This window comes from Hemiscyllium ocellatum, chromosome 10, assembly GCF_020745735.1.
Source record: "Hemiscyllium ocellatum isolate sHemOce1 chromosome 10, sHemOce1.pat.X.cur, whole genome shotgun sequence".
Lineage (NCBI taxonomy): Eukaryota > Metazoa > Chordata > Chondrichthyes > Orectolobiformes > Hemiscylliidae > Hemiscyllium > Hemiscyllium ocellatum.
This window is the reverse complement of record NC_083410.1, coordinates 75,101,180-75,113,830: the sequence shown is the minus strand read 5'-3', so window position 1 is coordinate 75,113,830 and position 12,651 is coordinate 75,101,180. Positions and strand designations below refer to the sequence as shown.

Below are 12,651 nucleotides of genomic sequence, written 5' to 3'. Positions count from 1 at the left end.
ACCTTGACCTCCTTCCACCTATCACATCTCCATCGCCCCTCCCCCAAGTCCCTCCTCCCTACCTTTTATCTTAGCCTGCCTGGCACCCTCTCCTCATTCCTGATGAAGGGCTCTGGCCCGAAACGTCGAATTTCCTGTTCCTTGGATGCTGCCTAACCTGCTGTGCTTTAACCAGCAACACATTTTCAGCAGAATTGAATGGACAAGTTTGTCAGGGCTAAAAGTTGTTTTGAAGAGAAGCAGCACAATAATGGCCTGTTTGTGCAATGTAAACACTATAATTCTATACATGGGAGATTTGGACTATGAATAGTGGACAGCCTATAACGAAAGGGGCATAAAACAGTTAAGTTAATAAATCTAATAGTGATCAATAACAAAACATGTGAATGTAGTCCGAGGATTTCCTGTAACACAGTGACACATCCTTACCTTGGAGCCAAATGTCCTGGGTGCAAATCCCACTGGCTCCAGGGGTTTTTTTTTAGATTAGATTACTTACAGTGTGGAAACAGGCCCTTCAGCCCAACAAGTCCACACCGACCTGCCGAAGCGCAACCCACCCAGACTCATTCCCCTACATTTACCCTTCACCTAACACTACGGGCAATTTAGCACAGCCAATTCACCTAACCTGCACATTTTTGGACTGTGGGAGGAAATCGGAGCACCCGGAGGAAACCCACGCAGACACGGGGAGAATGTGCAAACTCCACACAGTCAGTCGCCTGAGGCAGGAATTGAACCCGGCGCTGTGAGGCAGCAGTGCTAACCACTGTGCAACCCGTGCCGCCCCAATGTGTCATAACACATTTAAACAGGCTAATAATAACAACTATAAATGTGATCATTCGTTTTAAAACTGATGATCTACAGGTACAACTGTTTTAGTTTGTTATATTTTGAATGCAAGTTTTGAAAATTAACCAAATACAAAGAAAAACTCTCAGTTGTGGAAAAACATGAAGCAAAAACAGAAAATGCTTTAAACAGACAGGTCAGTCAGCATATGTGGAAAGAATAAACCATTTGATGATAATGTGTAAATCTGCATCACACTGCTATGAAGGGTTTTCAGCTAAAATCTCAACAAGCCTGTTCTCTCCACAGTTGCTGAGTCAGCTACTGAGATTTGATTTATGAGATTTGATTTACTTGAAGAAAAGCTTTACCTTGACAAGAAGCTCCTGCAGAAATATTGTAATTAAAGTTGCGATCTTATCTCCATCAAGAAGGTGGAAACATCCAGATTCATCAATATAATAATATACAATTCTGTCTGCATCACCATCAAATGAGCAGCTGCGTTCGTTTGCCTTAATGTGTAAGCCTGTAACAATCGAAAATGTGGTTGTTAATAACTTTGTCATAATTAGGGCAGACAATAACCGGAAACTAGCTTTTTCACCTGCAATGCAACATATAAAGACTATACAAGTTTTACTTCCATAATCTGGCACCCATAGTAGTATGGTTTCCCAAAGAAACTACTGTGCTCTATGTCCTTGTATCCATTATGATTTTCCTTGCTTTAACTTTTTAATAAGCTTGTTTGGGTCAGTCTACAAAAGATTTTTATCTTCTACAAGTAGCAGCATTGAAGTAGGTTCACTGAAAGTCACTATTTAGTCATGTGGACATGCCCAGTCTGCTTTCACATAAAGGAGGAGGAGTCTGAGCAATATGAAGACTGCTACACTGACAAAGCAATTGGAATTGTGTTGAAGGTAAAGCGGTCTTTCATATTCTCTAAAATAACTACTTATCATCTCAATTTTGTCACCTGAGGATTTCTCTTTTCCCCAATTTCTATCCTTCACTGACTGAAATTGATATCAGAAGTCAAATTTTGATATAGCAACCAATACACAATCATGTCATTTCCACTGCTAATCTTGCAGTTTTGACTCTCTCTATTCTTCCACGAGTTCTCACTATTTCAGGAGGTGAATTTTTGAACTCCTCCAAAGTAATTGTCTAAGAGTGGCTTACGTTTGATCCATTTTCAATCCCTTTATCCACCGATCAAAATTACTTTGTCTGATTCTTTCAAACTCTGTGTATGTTTGACCAGGTTATCTTCTTAATTCCTAAAACTTTGTCTGTTAGGCTTCGAGTACCAGCTCAAATGCATTTCAAATGCATTTCTTAACCTCCTCATATTCCTCAGATACCTCCTCTGATAGTGATACAAATACCTCACTTGTTCTACCTAGCTACTTTGTTTGGATCAACAATACCCAAGTGGTCACCAATCATTTCGTTTGTTTAGCCACTTTCTTAAATGAAATGAGAAAGGCTTCCGGATCCTTCTCATTGAATGTAAGCAATGCGTAAACGTATTTAAACAGATCCCCGCCAGGCCTTTAGCTGTGATGGGATTGCTTTCCATAGCTGTCCTCATCATAACTTCTATCTTTGCTATTTTAAGTCAACTTCAAGTTTTCAGTTCCAACTTTTAAAGTTCAAAAACTCTCTTCTCATTTTATTTTTCATTTTGCTCTGCCTTCAATCATAATTCAAACTGTTTCATTTCCTTTTCATGTTCAACTGCTTCATTTGCAACTGAATTTTAGCCTTTTCCATCGATTCCAATGGCATTTCTGGCAATCATAAATGTCAGGCTACTACTGTAATTACCTCTCTTTTTGCAAGGACAAAGGCAACCCCCAACTCCAGCTGGGTTGCCAATTCCAAAAGCTTTGCTTTGCTCACCTTCTATAAAACTCCAGAAATGACTTTTTCTATACCCAGGAAAATCTTAGTGACTGAAAGTGCCATTATTGCAAAAGAAACACCTTATTTAAATCTATAAAATTCAAAACCCAAAAAGAAAACACCAACATTCACTGTTCACTGCCTTTGAGTCCAATAATCGTAAACCCAACCTGGAATTAGAGATTTTCATCCAGACAAGAGCACCCAGTTTGTTCTCGACCATACCAAATGCCCTCAAAATAAAGAGGGTATTTTAAAGGTTAATGTAAAGCAGTGCATTCCAGATGGAATTCGATTGCCAAACTACCAGACTTGAAACAAAACACACTCCATGCATGCATGCATACACTAGAATTAAGATATAGAAAATAAAAGAATTGGCTTAACTGTAATGATCAAAAAGCTTAACAAAATAATTTATATATTAACTACAACTAATTAACTGTTCCAGTACAGTAAAATCCCTTGTATCGGCAAAGGCAAATTCAGTCTCACGTGGACTTCTAGCAGCAGGAAGAGAACCCCAACATTTAGCTGGAAAAGAGGTTCCACATCTAGCTTCAAGATCCTAGCAACTGTTACTGAAGACCAAAACTAAAAAACATCCTGGTTTGGTGGGAGCTTGATCCCACCTATTCAGATTTTAACTTAAAAAAAAACAAGGCCTCACAAGCTGTTTATTGGCTTTGGAGCAGACTGTTCAACAACTCTGCCTCAACCTTCTTCACAAATAAAAATATACCTCTTAAAGCCATAGTATCATCACAATAGTAGTGTGTTCAGTTTTGGGCACCTTATTTAAGTAAGATGTTAAAGTCCCAATAGACAGCTCATAGGAGATTTACGAGAAAGATACCAGGATTGAAGGATGTATATACAAAGAAAGATTAGAGAGGTGGAGCTTTTTTTTATCAGGACCAGAGACGATTAGGAGGTGACCATATTGAGGTGTTCCAAATTATGAATAATTTTGACTTGGTAAAGGAGGATATTGAACAGCATGGGCTCAGTGGTTAGAATGTTATCTCACAGCACCAGGGATCCAGGTTCGATTCCACCCTTGGGCAGCTGCATGAAATTTGCATATTGTCCCTTTGTTTGCGTGGATTTCCTCTGGATGCTCCAGTTTCCTCCCACAGTCCAGAGATATGCAGAATAGGTAGTTTGGCCATGGAAAATGCAGGGTTACAGGGATAAAGTGGAGGTGGGTTTGGATACACTTCTGAGGGTTGGTGTTAACTCAATGGGCTGAACGGCCTGCTTCCACACTGTGGGGATTCTGTGATTCTGTTTCACTAGATTGTATGTATGTGAAAATATCGTGGGCGGCACGGTGGCACAGTGGTTAGCACTGCTGCTTCACAGCGCCTGTAGACCCGGGTTCGATTCCCGACTCAGGCGACTGACTGTGTGGAGTTTGCACGTTCTCCCCGTGTCTGCGTGGGTTTCCTCCGGGTGCTCCGGTTTCCTCCCACAGTCCAAAGATGTGCGGGTCAGGTGAATTGGCCAAGCTAAATTGCCCGTAGTGTTAGGTAAGGGGTAAATGTAGGGGTATGGGTGGGTTGCGCTTCGGCGGGTCGGTGTGGACTTGTTGGGCCGAAGGGCCTGTTTCCACACTGTAAGTCTAATCTAATCTAATCTATGGTCACAACTGAAAATTGTCACCAAAAGAGCTAGGAGTGGAATGAGGAGAAATTCTTTTCTTAGAAAATTATTAGGATTTAGAATGTGCTGCCTGGAAGTGTGGGGGAGGTAGATTCCATAGGTTTCTAAAAGACAGCAGGATATGTATTTTAAAGTGCTGAAATTAGAGGGCTAGCTGGGTAGCTCTTTTGGGAGCTGTTAGACACGAAGGGTCAAACGGTCTCCTGCTGTTCTATAAAATTCTATGCTTCTATACATTATTTTCTATGGCTCACAGACAGTACTAAAGCAGGAATTATTTTAGGTAACTCATTGAAGAGAGATCATAGAGGAGGAGATTATATTGGGGAGGTGATGGCCTAGTGGCATTATTGCTGGACTGTTAATCCAGAGATCCAGCTAACCTTCTTGGGACCCAGGTTTGAATCCTGCCATAACTTGAATTCAAAACATTTCTGGATTGAAGAATTTAATGATGATGATGAATCTATTGCCGATTATCAGAAAAACAAACATGTGGTCAGAGTCATGGAGAAGTACAGTAGAGAAGTAGACCCTTCGGTATAACTTGTCCATGTCGACCATGACATGCTAACCTTATCTAGTTCCATGTGCCAGCACCTGGCCCATATTCCTCTAAACCCTTCCTATTCAAATTCCCAATCAGATGCCTTTTAAATAATGCAATTTTACCAGTTTCGACCACTTCTTCTGGCAGCTCATTCCATACACACACCATCATCTGAGTGAAAAGGTTGCCCTTTAGATCCTTTTTGCATCTTTCCTCTCTCACCCTAAACCTATACCCTCTAGTTTTGGATTCCCCCACCCCAGGGAAAAGATCTTGTCTATTTATCCTATTCATGCCCCTCATGATTTTGTAAACCTCGACAAGTTTACCCCTCAGCCTATGTTCCAGGAAAAAAGCCTCAGCCTACTCAGCCTTTCCTTGTAGCTCAAATCCTCCAATCCTGGCAACATCCTTGTAAATATTTTCTGAACCCTTTCAAGTTTCACAACATCCTTCCGATAGGAGGGAGACCAGAATTACAAGCAAAATTCCAAACGTGGCCTAACCAATGCCCTGTATGGCTGCAACATGACCTCCCAAATCCTATACTCAATATTCTGACCAATAAAGGAAAGCACACTATACACCTTCTCCACTGTCCTATCTACCGGAGACTTTACTTTCAAGGAACACGAACCTGCACTCCAAAGTCTCTTTATTCAGCAGCACTCCCCTGGACCATTAAGTTTATAAGTCCTGCTCTGATTTGCTTTTCCAAAATGCAATACCTCGCAATTATCTAAATTAAATTCCATCTGCCACTTCTAAGCACACTGGCCCATCTGACCAAAATCCTGTTGTTTTCTGAGGTAACCTTCTTCACTGTCCACTGCACCTCCAGGTTTGGTGTCATCTGCAAACTTACTAACTGTATATCCTATGTTCACATCCAAATCATTTATATAAATGATGAAAAGTATTGGATCCAGCACCGATCTTTGTGGCACACCACTAGTCTTAGGCCATAAATAAAGTGAAGTTTTCCAAGGGCGGAAATGCCTATCACTAGGGGGCATAATTTGAAGGTAAGTGGAGAAAGGTTTAGGGGAGATATCAGAGGTAGGTTCTTTACTCAGAAAGTGGTGGGTATGTGGAATGCGCTGCCAGCAGTGATCGTAGAGTCAGATACATTAGGGACATTTCAGTAACTCTTGAATAGTACATGGAAGTTAGTACAATGAAGACTTTGTGGGTTAGTCTGATCTTAGAGTAGGATAAAAGGCCAGTACAACATCGAGGACCAAAGGGCCTTATGTGTTGTACTGCTCTATGTTCACTAATGCCTTTCAGGAAAGGAAACTGTCTTCCTTACCTCGTGTGACGTACATGTGACTCCAAAACCACAGCAATGTGATAGACTCTTAACTGCCCTCTGGGCAATTAGGGGTGGGCAGTAAATGCTGCCTAGCCAGCGATGTTCTCATCCTTTGAATGAGTGAAAAAGGAAAAAAAAGAGAAAGTGCAGTGTAGTTTCATCAGGATGACACTGGGGGTGGAAAACCATAAGCTATGAGGGAAGACTGAAGATATTGGAACAGAAAAAGCTGAGGGAATAACTATTTACAGTTTATAAAATTATGAAGGGTTTTAGCAGAATGAATAAGGGCATTTTACTTCATGTGGTTTGGGTGTTGTAGGGATGATCCAGACCTGCTTATACCAAAATGGCCATTGTTTGGAAGACACAAAAACAAATGGCTGACAAGGATTAAATAAAATGAGACAGCCTGTCCCAGCATTAAGACACAAAATAGCTGAAAAGAGATGAACTTGACAAACAACCTGTTTTAGACTTTAAATGAAGCACAATGGTATCGCTGAACAGAGCTACCCCAAGGCCAATGAAGGGGCCTCGCGCAGTAACAATCCGAAAAACTTTTCATAAGAAGATGCCAAAGGACAGAGAAATGACTGATCCTAACTTCATTAATGAAAGGATGATTGTCCCAGTGAATGAAAAACACCAGGCGTGAGTCTCAGCTCATGAACCACCCAGATTTACTCCCTAAGCAGCTACACTGACAATTACTTTGTAGTACATAGTTATTTTTTTCAAATTATTTGTAATATTAAGAATAGGTTCTAGTTAAAGGTTCTTCAGATAATCACAGAAGTAGTTTTCTACATAAAGGATAGATACATGTAACCAAAATATAATACAAGCATTAGGGGAAAAACATTTAAACATACAGCCTCAGGAAACACTTTCTCCGATCTCTAAAGGAAGGCCAGGTACCAAATAGAACAGTTGCAACCTATTAATCACAAAGTGCTAGTCGTAGAAGTAGCTGAATAACTCTATAACTAACTTTATAGATGAAATCAATATTACAAATCTCATAGCAAATCATTAAAATTTTTGTATTCTTACATACGTAATTAGGACATTAGGAAATACAATAAATAACAGCATTCAAACAGTCCTTAACAGAGCCGAAGCAATAAATTTGGAATGTGAATTGATAGGATGCATAGAACGATCCCAAGGCCTGGCATTTACAATGTCTGTTAAACACCACGAGACCGTGGGAACATGAGGTTGTCCATAGGGATTCCCATCACTGATTAGGTGTTTTATAGGGAGGAAAAACGCAGCACTGCAGATGCTGGAGAGGTCAGAGCCGAAAAGGATGGCTCTGGAAAAGCACAGCACAGCATCTGAGGAGGAGGGTCAACGTTTCAGGCATAAGCCCTTCATCAGCAGTGTGTGCATGTTTTTGGGGGGGGGGGGGGGAAAGAGATGGGAGATAAATAGGGAGGCGGCTATGGGGGAGGAGGTGGGAAGGTGATACATGGATACAAGTAGGGGTAATTGTGATAGGTCAGTGGAGAGGATGGAGTGCATAGTGGGAAGGAAGACGGACATTTGGGACACCACCCACGTCCTCCACCACCTCCTAGCCCCCAACACCTCATCTTCACCATGGACATCCAGTCCCTACATCCATCCATCCCCCATGGCAAAAGACTACTAGTCCTCTATTTGTTCCTCTCCTACTGATCCAAACAGTCCCACTCAAATAACACACTTATTTGATTTGTGGAACTGGTTCTCACCCTCAATAACGTCTTCAAACCGTCAGACCAGAGGGGTAGCCTGGGGCACCTGCATGGGACCCAGCTTTGCCTGCCTCTTCACTGGGTACATGAAATATTCATCTTCCATAGTTTCACTGGCTTCAGCCCCTAATCTTACTTCCACGACCTCAATGGCTGAATAGAGTAAATAGACAAGTTCTTTTCCCTAGGTGGGGGAAGTCCAGAACTAGAAAGCATAAGTTTAGGGTGAGAGGGGAAAGATTTAAAAAGGACCTAAGGGGCAATGTTTAGAATGAGCTGCAAGAGGAAGTGGTGGAGGCTGGTACAATTACAACATTTAAAAGGCATCTGGATGGGTACATGAATAGGAAGGGATTAGAAGGATATAGGTCGAGTGCTGACAAATGGAACTAGATTAATTTAGGATATCTGGTCGACATGGATGAGTTGGACTGAAGGAGCAGTTTCCGTGCTGTACATCTCTATGACTATATCGGCGCCAACTCATGCTGCTATGAGGAGGTTGAACAGTCATCAACTTCACCAACACCTTCCACATTGACCTTAGGTTCACATGGATCAGCTCTGACACCTCCCTCCCCTTCTTTGAACTCTGCACCTCCATTTCAATACAGACATCAATTTCAAACTCACCTCCTCCCAATCCCTCTCCTGTAAAAACACTAGCCCTTACTCTCAATTCCTCCGCCAAGGAGGAGCAATTCCACTCAGGATATCACAGAGCTCCTCCTTTTAAAGGGACCACAATTTCCCCTCCCAAGTGATCAACAATGCCCTCCAGCACCTCTCTACTTCCACCCTCAAACCCAACCATTCTAACCGCAATAAGGATAGAACCCACGGTCCTCACCTTCCACCCTACTAATCTCCAGATAGAATATATTATCTTCCGTAATTTCCACCACCTTCAGTCACACCCCACCACCAAAGATATATTTCCCTCCCCATCCCTATCTGTGTTCCACAGAGACCATTCCCATTGTGACTCCCTTGTTTGGTCTACACCGCCCAGTAACCCACCCTCCACAGCCGGCGTCTTCCCTTGCTGCCACACAAGGTATTAAATTTGCACCCATTCCTCTTTTCACATCTGGCAAAGATTTTCCTACGCATCCACCCACCTCATCCTCTGCATCCATTCCTCATGACATGGTATCTTCTACATTGGGGAGACAGGATGCCAACTTGTGGAGCATTTCTGGGAACATTTCTAGGACACATGCACTAAACAACCTTACTGCCCTGTGGCCAGCCACTTAAAGTCTCCCTCCCACTCCCCCACGGACATAAAAGTCCTGGGCCTCTTCCACTTCCAAATCAAGCCCACCCACCAACTGGAGGAATAACACGTCATCTTCTGCCCTTTCAACCACATGGTATCAACATCAACTTCACTAATATCCAAATCTCCCCTCCCCCTCCTCATCCCAGATCCAACCCTCCAACTAAGCACTACTCTCTTGACCTGTCCATCTTCCTTCCCACCTCTCCAGTCCACCCTCCTCACTGGCCTACCACAATTAACCCCTATCTGTATCCACCTTCCCACCTACCTTCCCCCCAGCCCCACTCCCTCATTTATCTATCATCTCCCGTCCTCCTCCACATTCCGGATGAAGGGCTTTTGCCTGAAAAGTCGATTGTGCTTTTCCATCCTAGGTGTTTTCCAGGATTGGGTGAATGGAAGGAAGGGGGGAAGTGACTACGTTGTACTTGATTACTGCAACAAAACTTGCATAAAGGTGCTGTATTTCCCTGTAAAAATCAAGTGTGTCATCGATCTTTCTCCAATTTAAGCCAAAGACTAAACCAATAATCATGGTCATATGTCAAGGCCAGATTTGGGGAAGATCCTGTGGCCCTCTCCCTGCATTAACCCGTTTCTGCTTGAATAAAAGTCTGCCACTCCTGCAGCTTTGTCCCCAGTCAGAGGTGAGGGAGACGGTCCTAGAGGTGTTCTTGACTTTGGTCACCTTAAATCACAAATTTGGACAAGAATTTGAATTTGTTTTACATTGTTGACATTCTTAAAAGAATACATTGTCATTTAAAATAGCTGAGGCAAAGGGAGTTGCCTTTCAAATGATTTCAAGAGAAATGTCAATAAATGTTTGAACCAAAGAAACATAAATGGTTTCACAGGTTGGTGCAACATCGAGGGCCAAAGGGCCTGGACTGCGCTGTTGTGTTCTATGTTCTAGATGTAGACAAAAGACAAAAGCACGATTACTCAATTGGCCTCCACCGTAAACTTGTATTCAATCACTCCACTTTACAATTCTAACACTTACCATGAGGTAGCTTCTGTTGAACTTTCACAAAATCTGCTCCACAGAGATAGTTGAGTTTGCCATTTGCACCATTATTATGCACCTTCAGCTGTATTTTCTTGTCAAGGTATGACTCCAATTCTTGAAGCTTTAGTGCACCAATACCATTTGCTCCATCCACATTCAATTGTCTCAATTCTTCTGGATGGTAAGGAGTCTATGCATTCAGAAAATATTCAATCGTACCAATAGAATATGTCCGATGTAGATGTCTCACATCCATTTAATCAAAAAAGATACATATATCCTTAATCCCCAATCATCCTCAAATTAATCACACCATCAGCATAAAAGATATTTTAAACGTTTAAATACAAGCAATATTTATTTTGCAACTTGCATGATGTGAGAAATCAAATCACAACAATGACAATTGAGAACGAAACCTACTTTGACTTTTGCCTACACTTGAAAACCGAGTAATGATGAACATCCATTTTTTTTACATAGATAATATGGCTGTTCTCCAAAAAACCCATGTTTATCCTGGGCAGTTTTGGTCTTTTGTCTGATGGAGTAAGAACTGAGCAAGACTGGAGGCATTGCAAGCCTGACAGTGAGAAATGAAGGAGTCTGGTGGAGGGATAAAGAGCTAGGCAGATCAGAATGGACTGACTAGAAAACGTTGACAACATACAAAGAAATTCAAAGCAAACATCACCTGAAAGCAGACAAATCAGTGGATGATGAATCTAGCCTTTTTTTAAGGCTTTTGTTTAAACTGGCAGACAGAAAGTTTTACAAAATTATTTGGGTTATGTATTACAGTAAGTGAAATATCTGAACAATATTAGTGCACAACAGGTCTAGAGGAATTAATAGCTTAAATAGCCTGGTGAAAAATGAATTGCTTAAACTAAATTCTAACTGAATGTTTATAGAAATAATTTTTTTTATGGAATATAGATGGACAGCTTACAGGCCATTTGGCTCAAACTCAGGATTTCTATGGAATAACAAGAAAGTTAAGAGTTTCCTGGATTATATATTCCAGGCTGTGGCCATTCTTCAAACTGGGAAAATTCTGAATAGATAGGTGGCCAAAGAGTTGGACGAGACAGGAAGTGCAACAGATTTCAAGGTGTGCTAGTCTGAAAACAGTAAATGAGTAAATGACTTGGATGAAAATGTAGATAATGTGTTAGTAAGTTGACAGACAATACAGATGGAGATGTGGATAGTGTAGAAGGTTGTCAAAGGATACATCACAGAGTGTTGAACAACATCAAATTCCAAACCATAACCATCTGCTTTTGCTTATTGTATAAAACACTTCAAAACTATGCTCACTGTTTTTTAATTCATTTAAAATTAGGAACAGTTTTTCCTTATCGACTCTGTGCAGACCCCTTATGATTTTGAAAAATGCTACCATATTTCCTATAAGTCTTCTCTGCTGCAAGGAAAACAGCCCCAACTTCTCCAACCCTTCCTCATATATGAAGTGTCTTACTCCTGGAGCCATTCTTATAAAACACATTATGTCATGTGGCAATGTCATGATGCTGAACGGGATAGACTTCAAACAAATCCTGCAATTCAAGACTGGGCATCCATGAGGTGCTGTAGACCAAAAGCAGCAACAGAATTGGACTCAAACACACTGAACTTCATGGTCTAGCATATTCCTTATTTTTTACAGAGGTCAATTCTAGTTCATTGAAGAATGCATGCCAGAAGCAGCAACAGCATAGCTAAAAATTAGATGTCAACCCAGTCAAGCCACAGTACAGGACTACTTGTGTCCCAAACAGTTTAAGCAAATGATAGCCTGGGCTAAGTGATTCCACAATCAATCAAGGGAGCAGAACAGTTCCATCACATCCAGCCATGTTGGACAATTAAACAACTCTCTTAAGGACGAAGTGCCACAGATAAGACTCGCCTCAATAATGGAGTTGTCCAACACATCAGTAGTAAAAGAAAAAGGCAACAGTCTTCAGCTGGAACTGCCAGGTAGGTAATCCATCATGGATTCCTCTGGATGTCCCCAGCTTCACAGGTACTGTGTCAAAGGCAGGTATCTCCTTACCTCTTGATGTTAATGGCACTTGGCAGTACCACTTCAATAGGTCAATTTGAGAAAGGAATGAGGCACTTCCAATCCTGTCAATATAATTTTCTGAGGATCTGGTTTTTGTGATGACAATTAAATTATAGTATTAATGGCGAAATCTATTGATTCATTCAAGTTTATGAACTAACTCCACCAGAGAACTCCACCTTGGTTTGGTTAAATCAATGATGCTCCAGCATGCACAGAATTTCTCTAATTACTGGAAGTTCGTTCTTCCAGCTCAACCAATAAGTATACTAATTTATCCACAG

General features: G+C 41.3%; 1 protein-coding gene across 3 annotated transcripts in view; it reads right to left on the bottom strand.

Annotated features, from left to right (window-relative positions):
* pgm3 (phosphoglucomutase 3) overlaps window positions 1-12,651 on the bottom strand; it is a 117,068-nt gene that overhangs the window by 25,209 nt on the left and 79,208 nt on the right. For all 3 annotated transcript variants that reach the window (XM_060831620.1, XM_060831621.1, XM_060831622.1), the window contains 2 exons: window positions 10,285-10,480; window positions 1,173-1,330 (listed from right to left, as the gene is read on the bottom strand). In XM_060831620.1, the coding sequence (XP_060687603.1) occupies window positions 1,173-1,330; window positions 10,285-10,480 (354 nt within the window). The remainder of the gene's footprint in view (window positions 1-1,172; window positions 1,331-10,284; window positions 10,481-12,651) is intronic.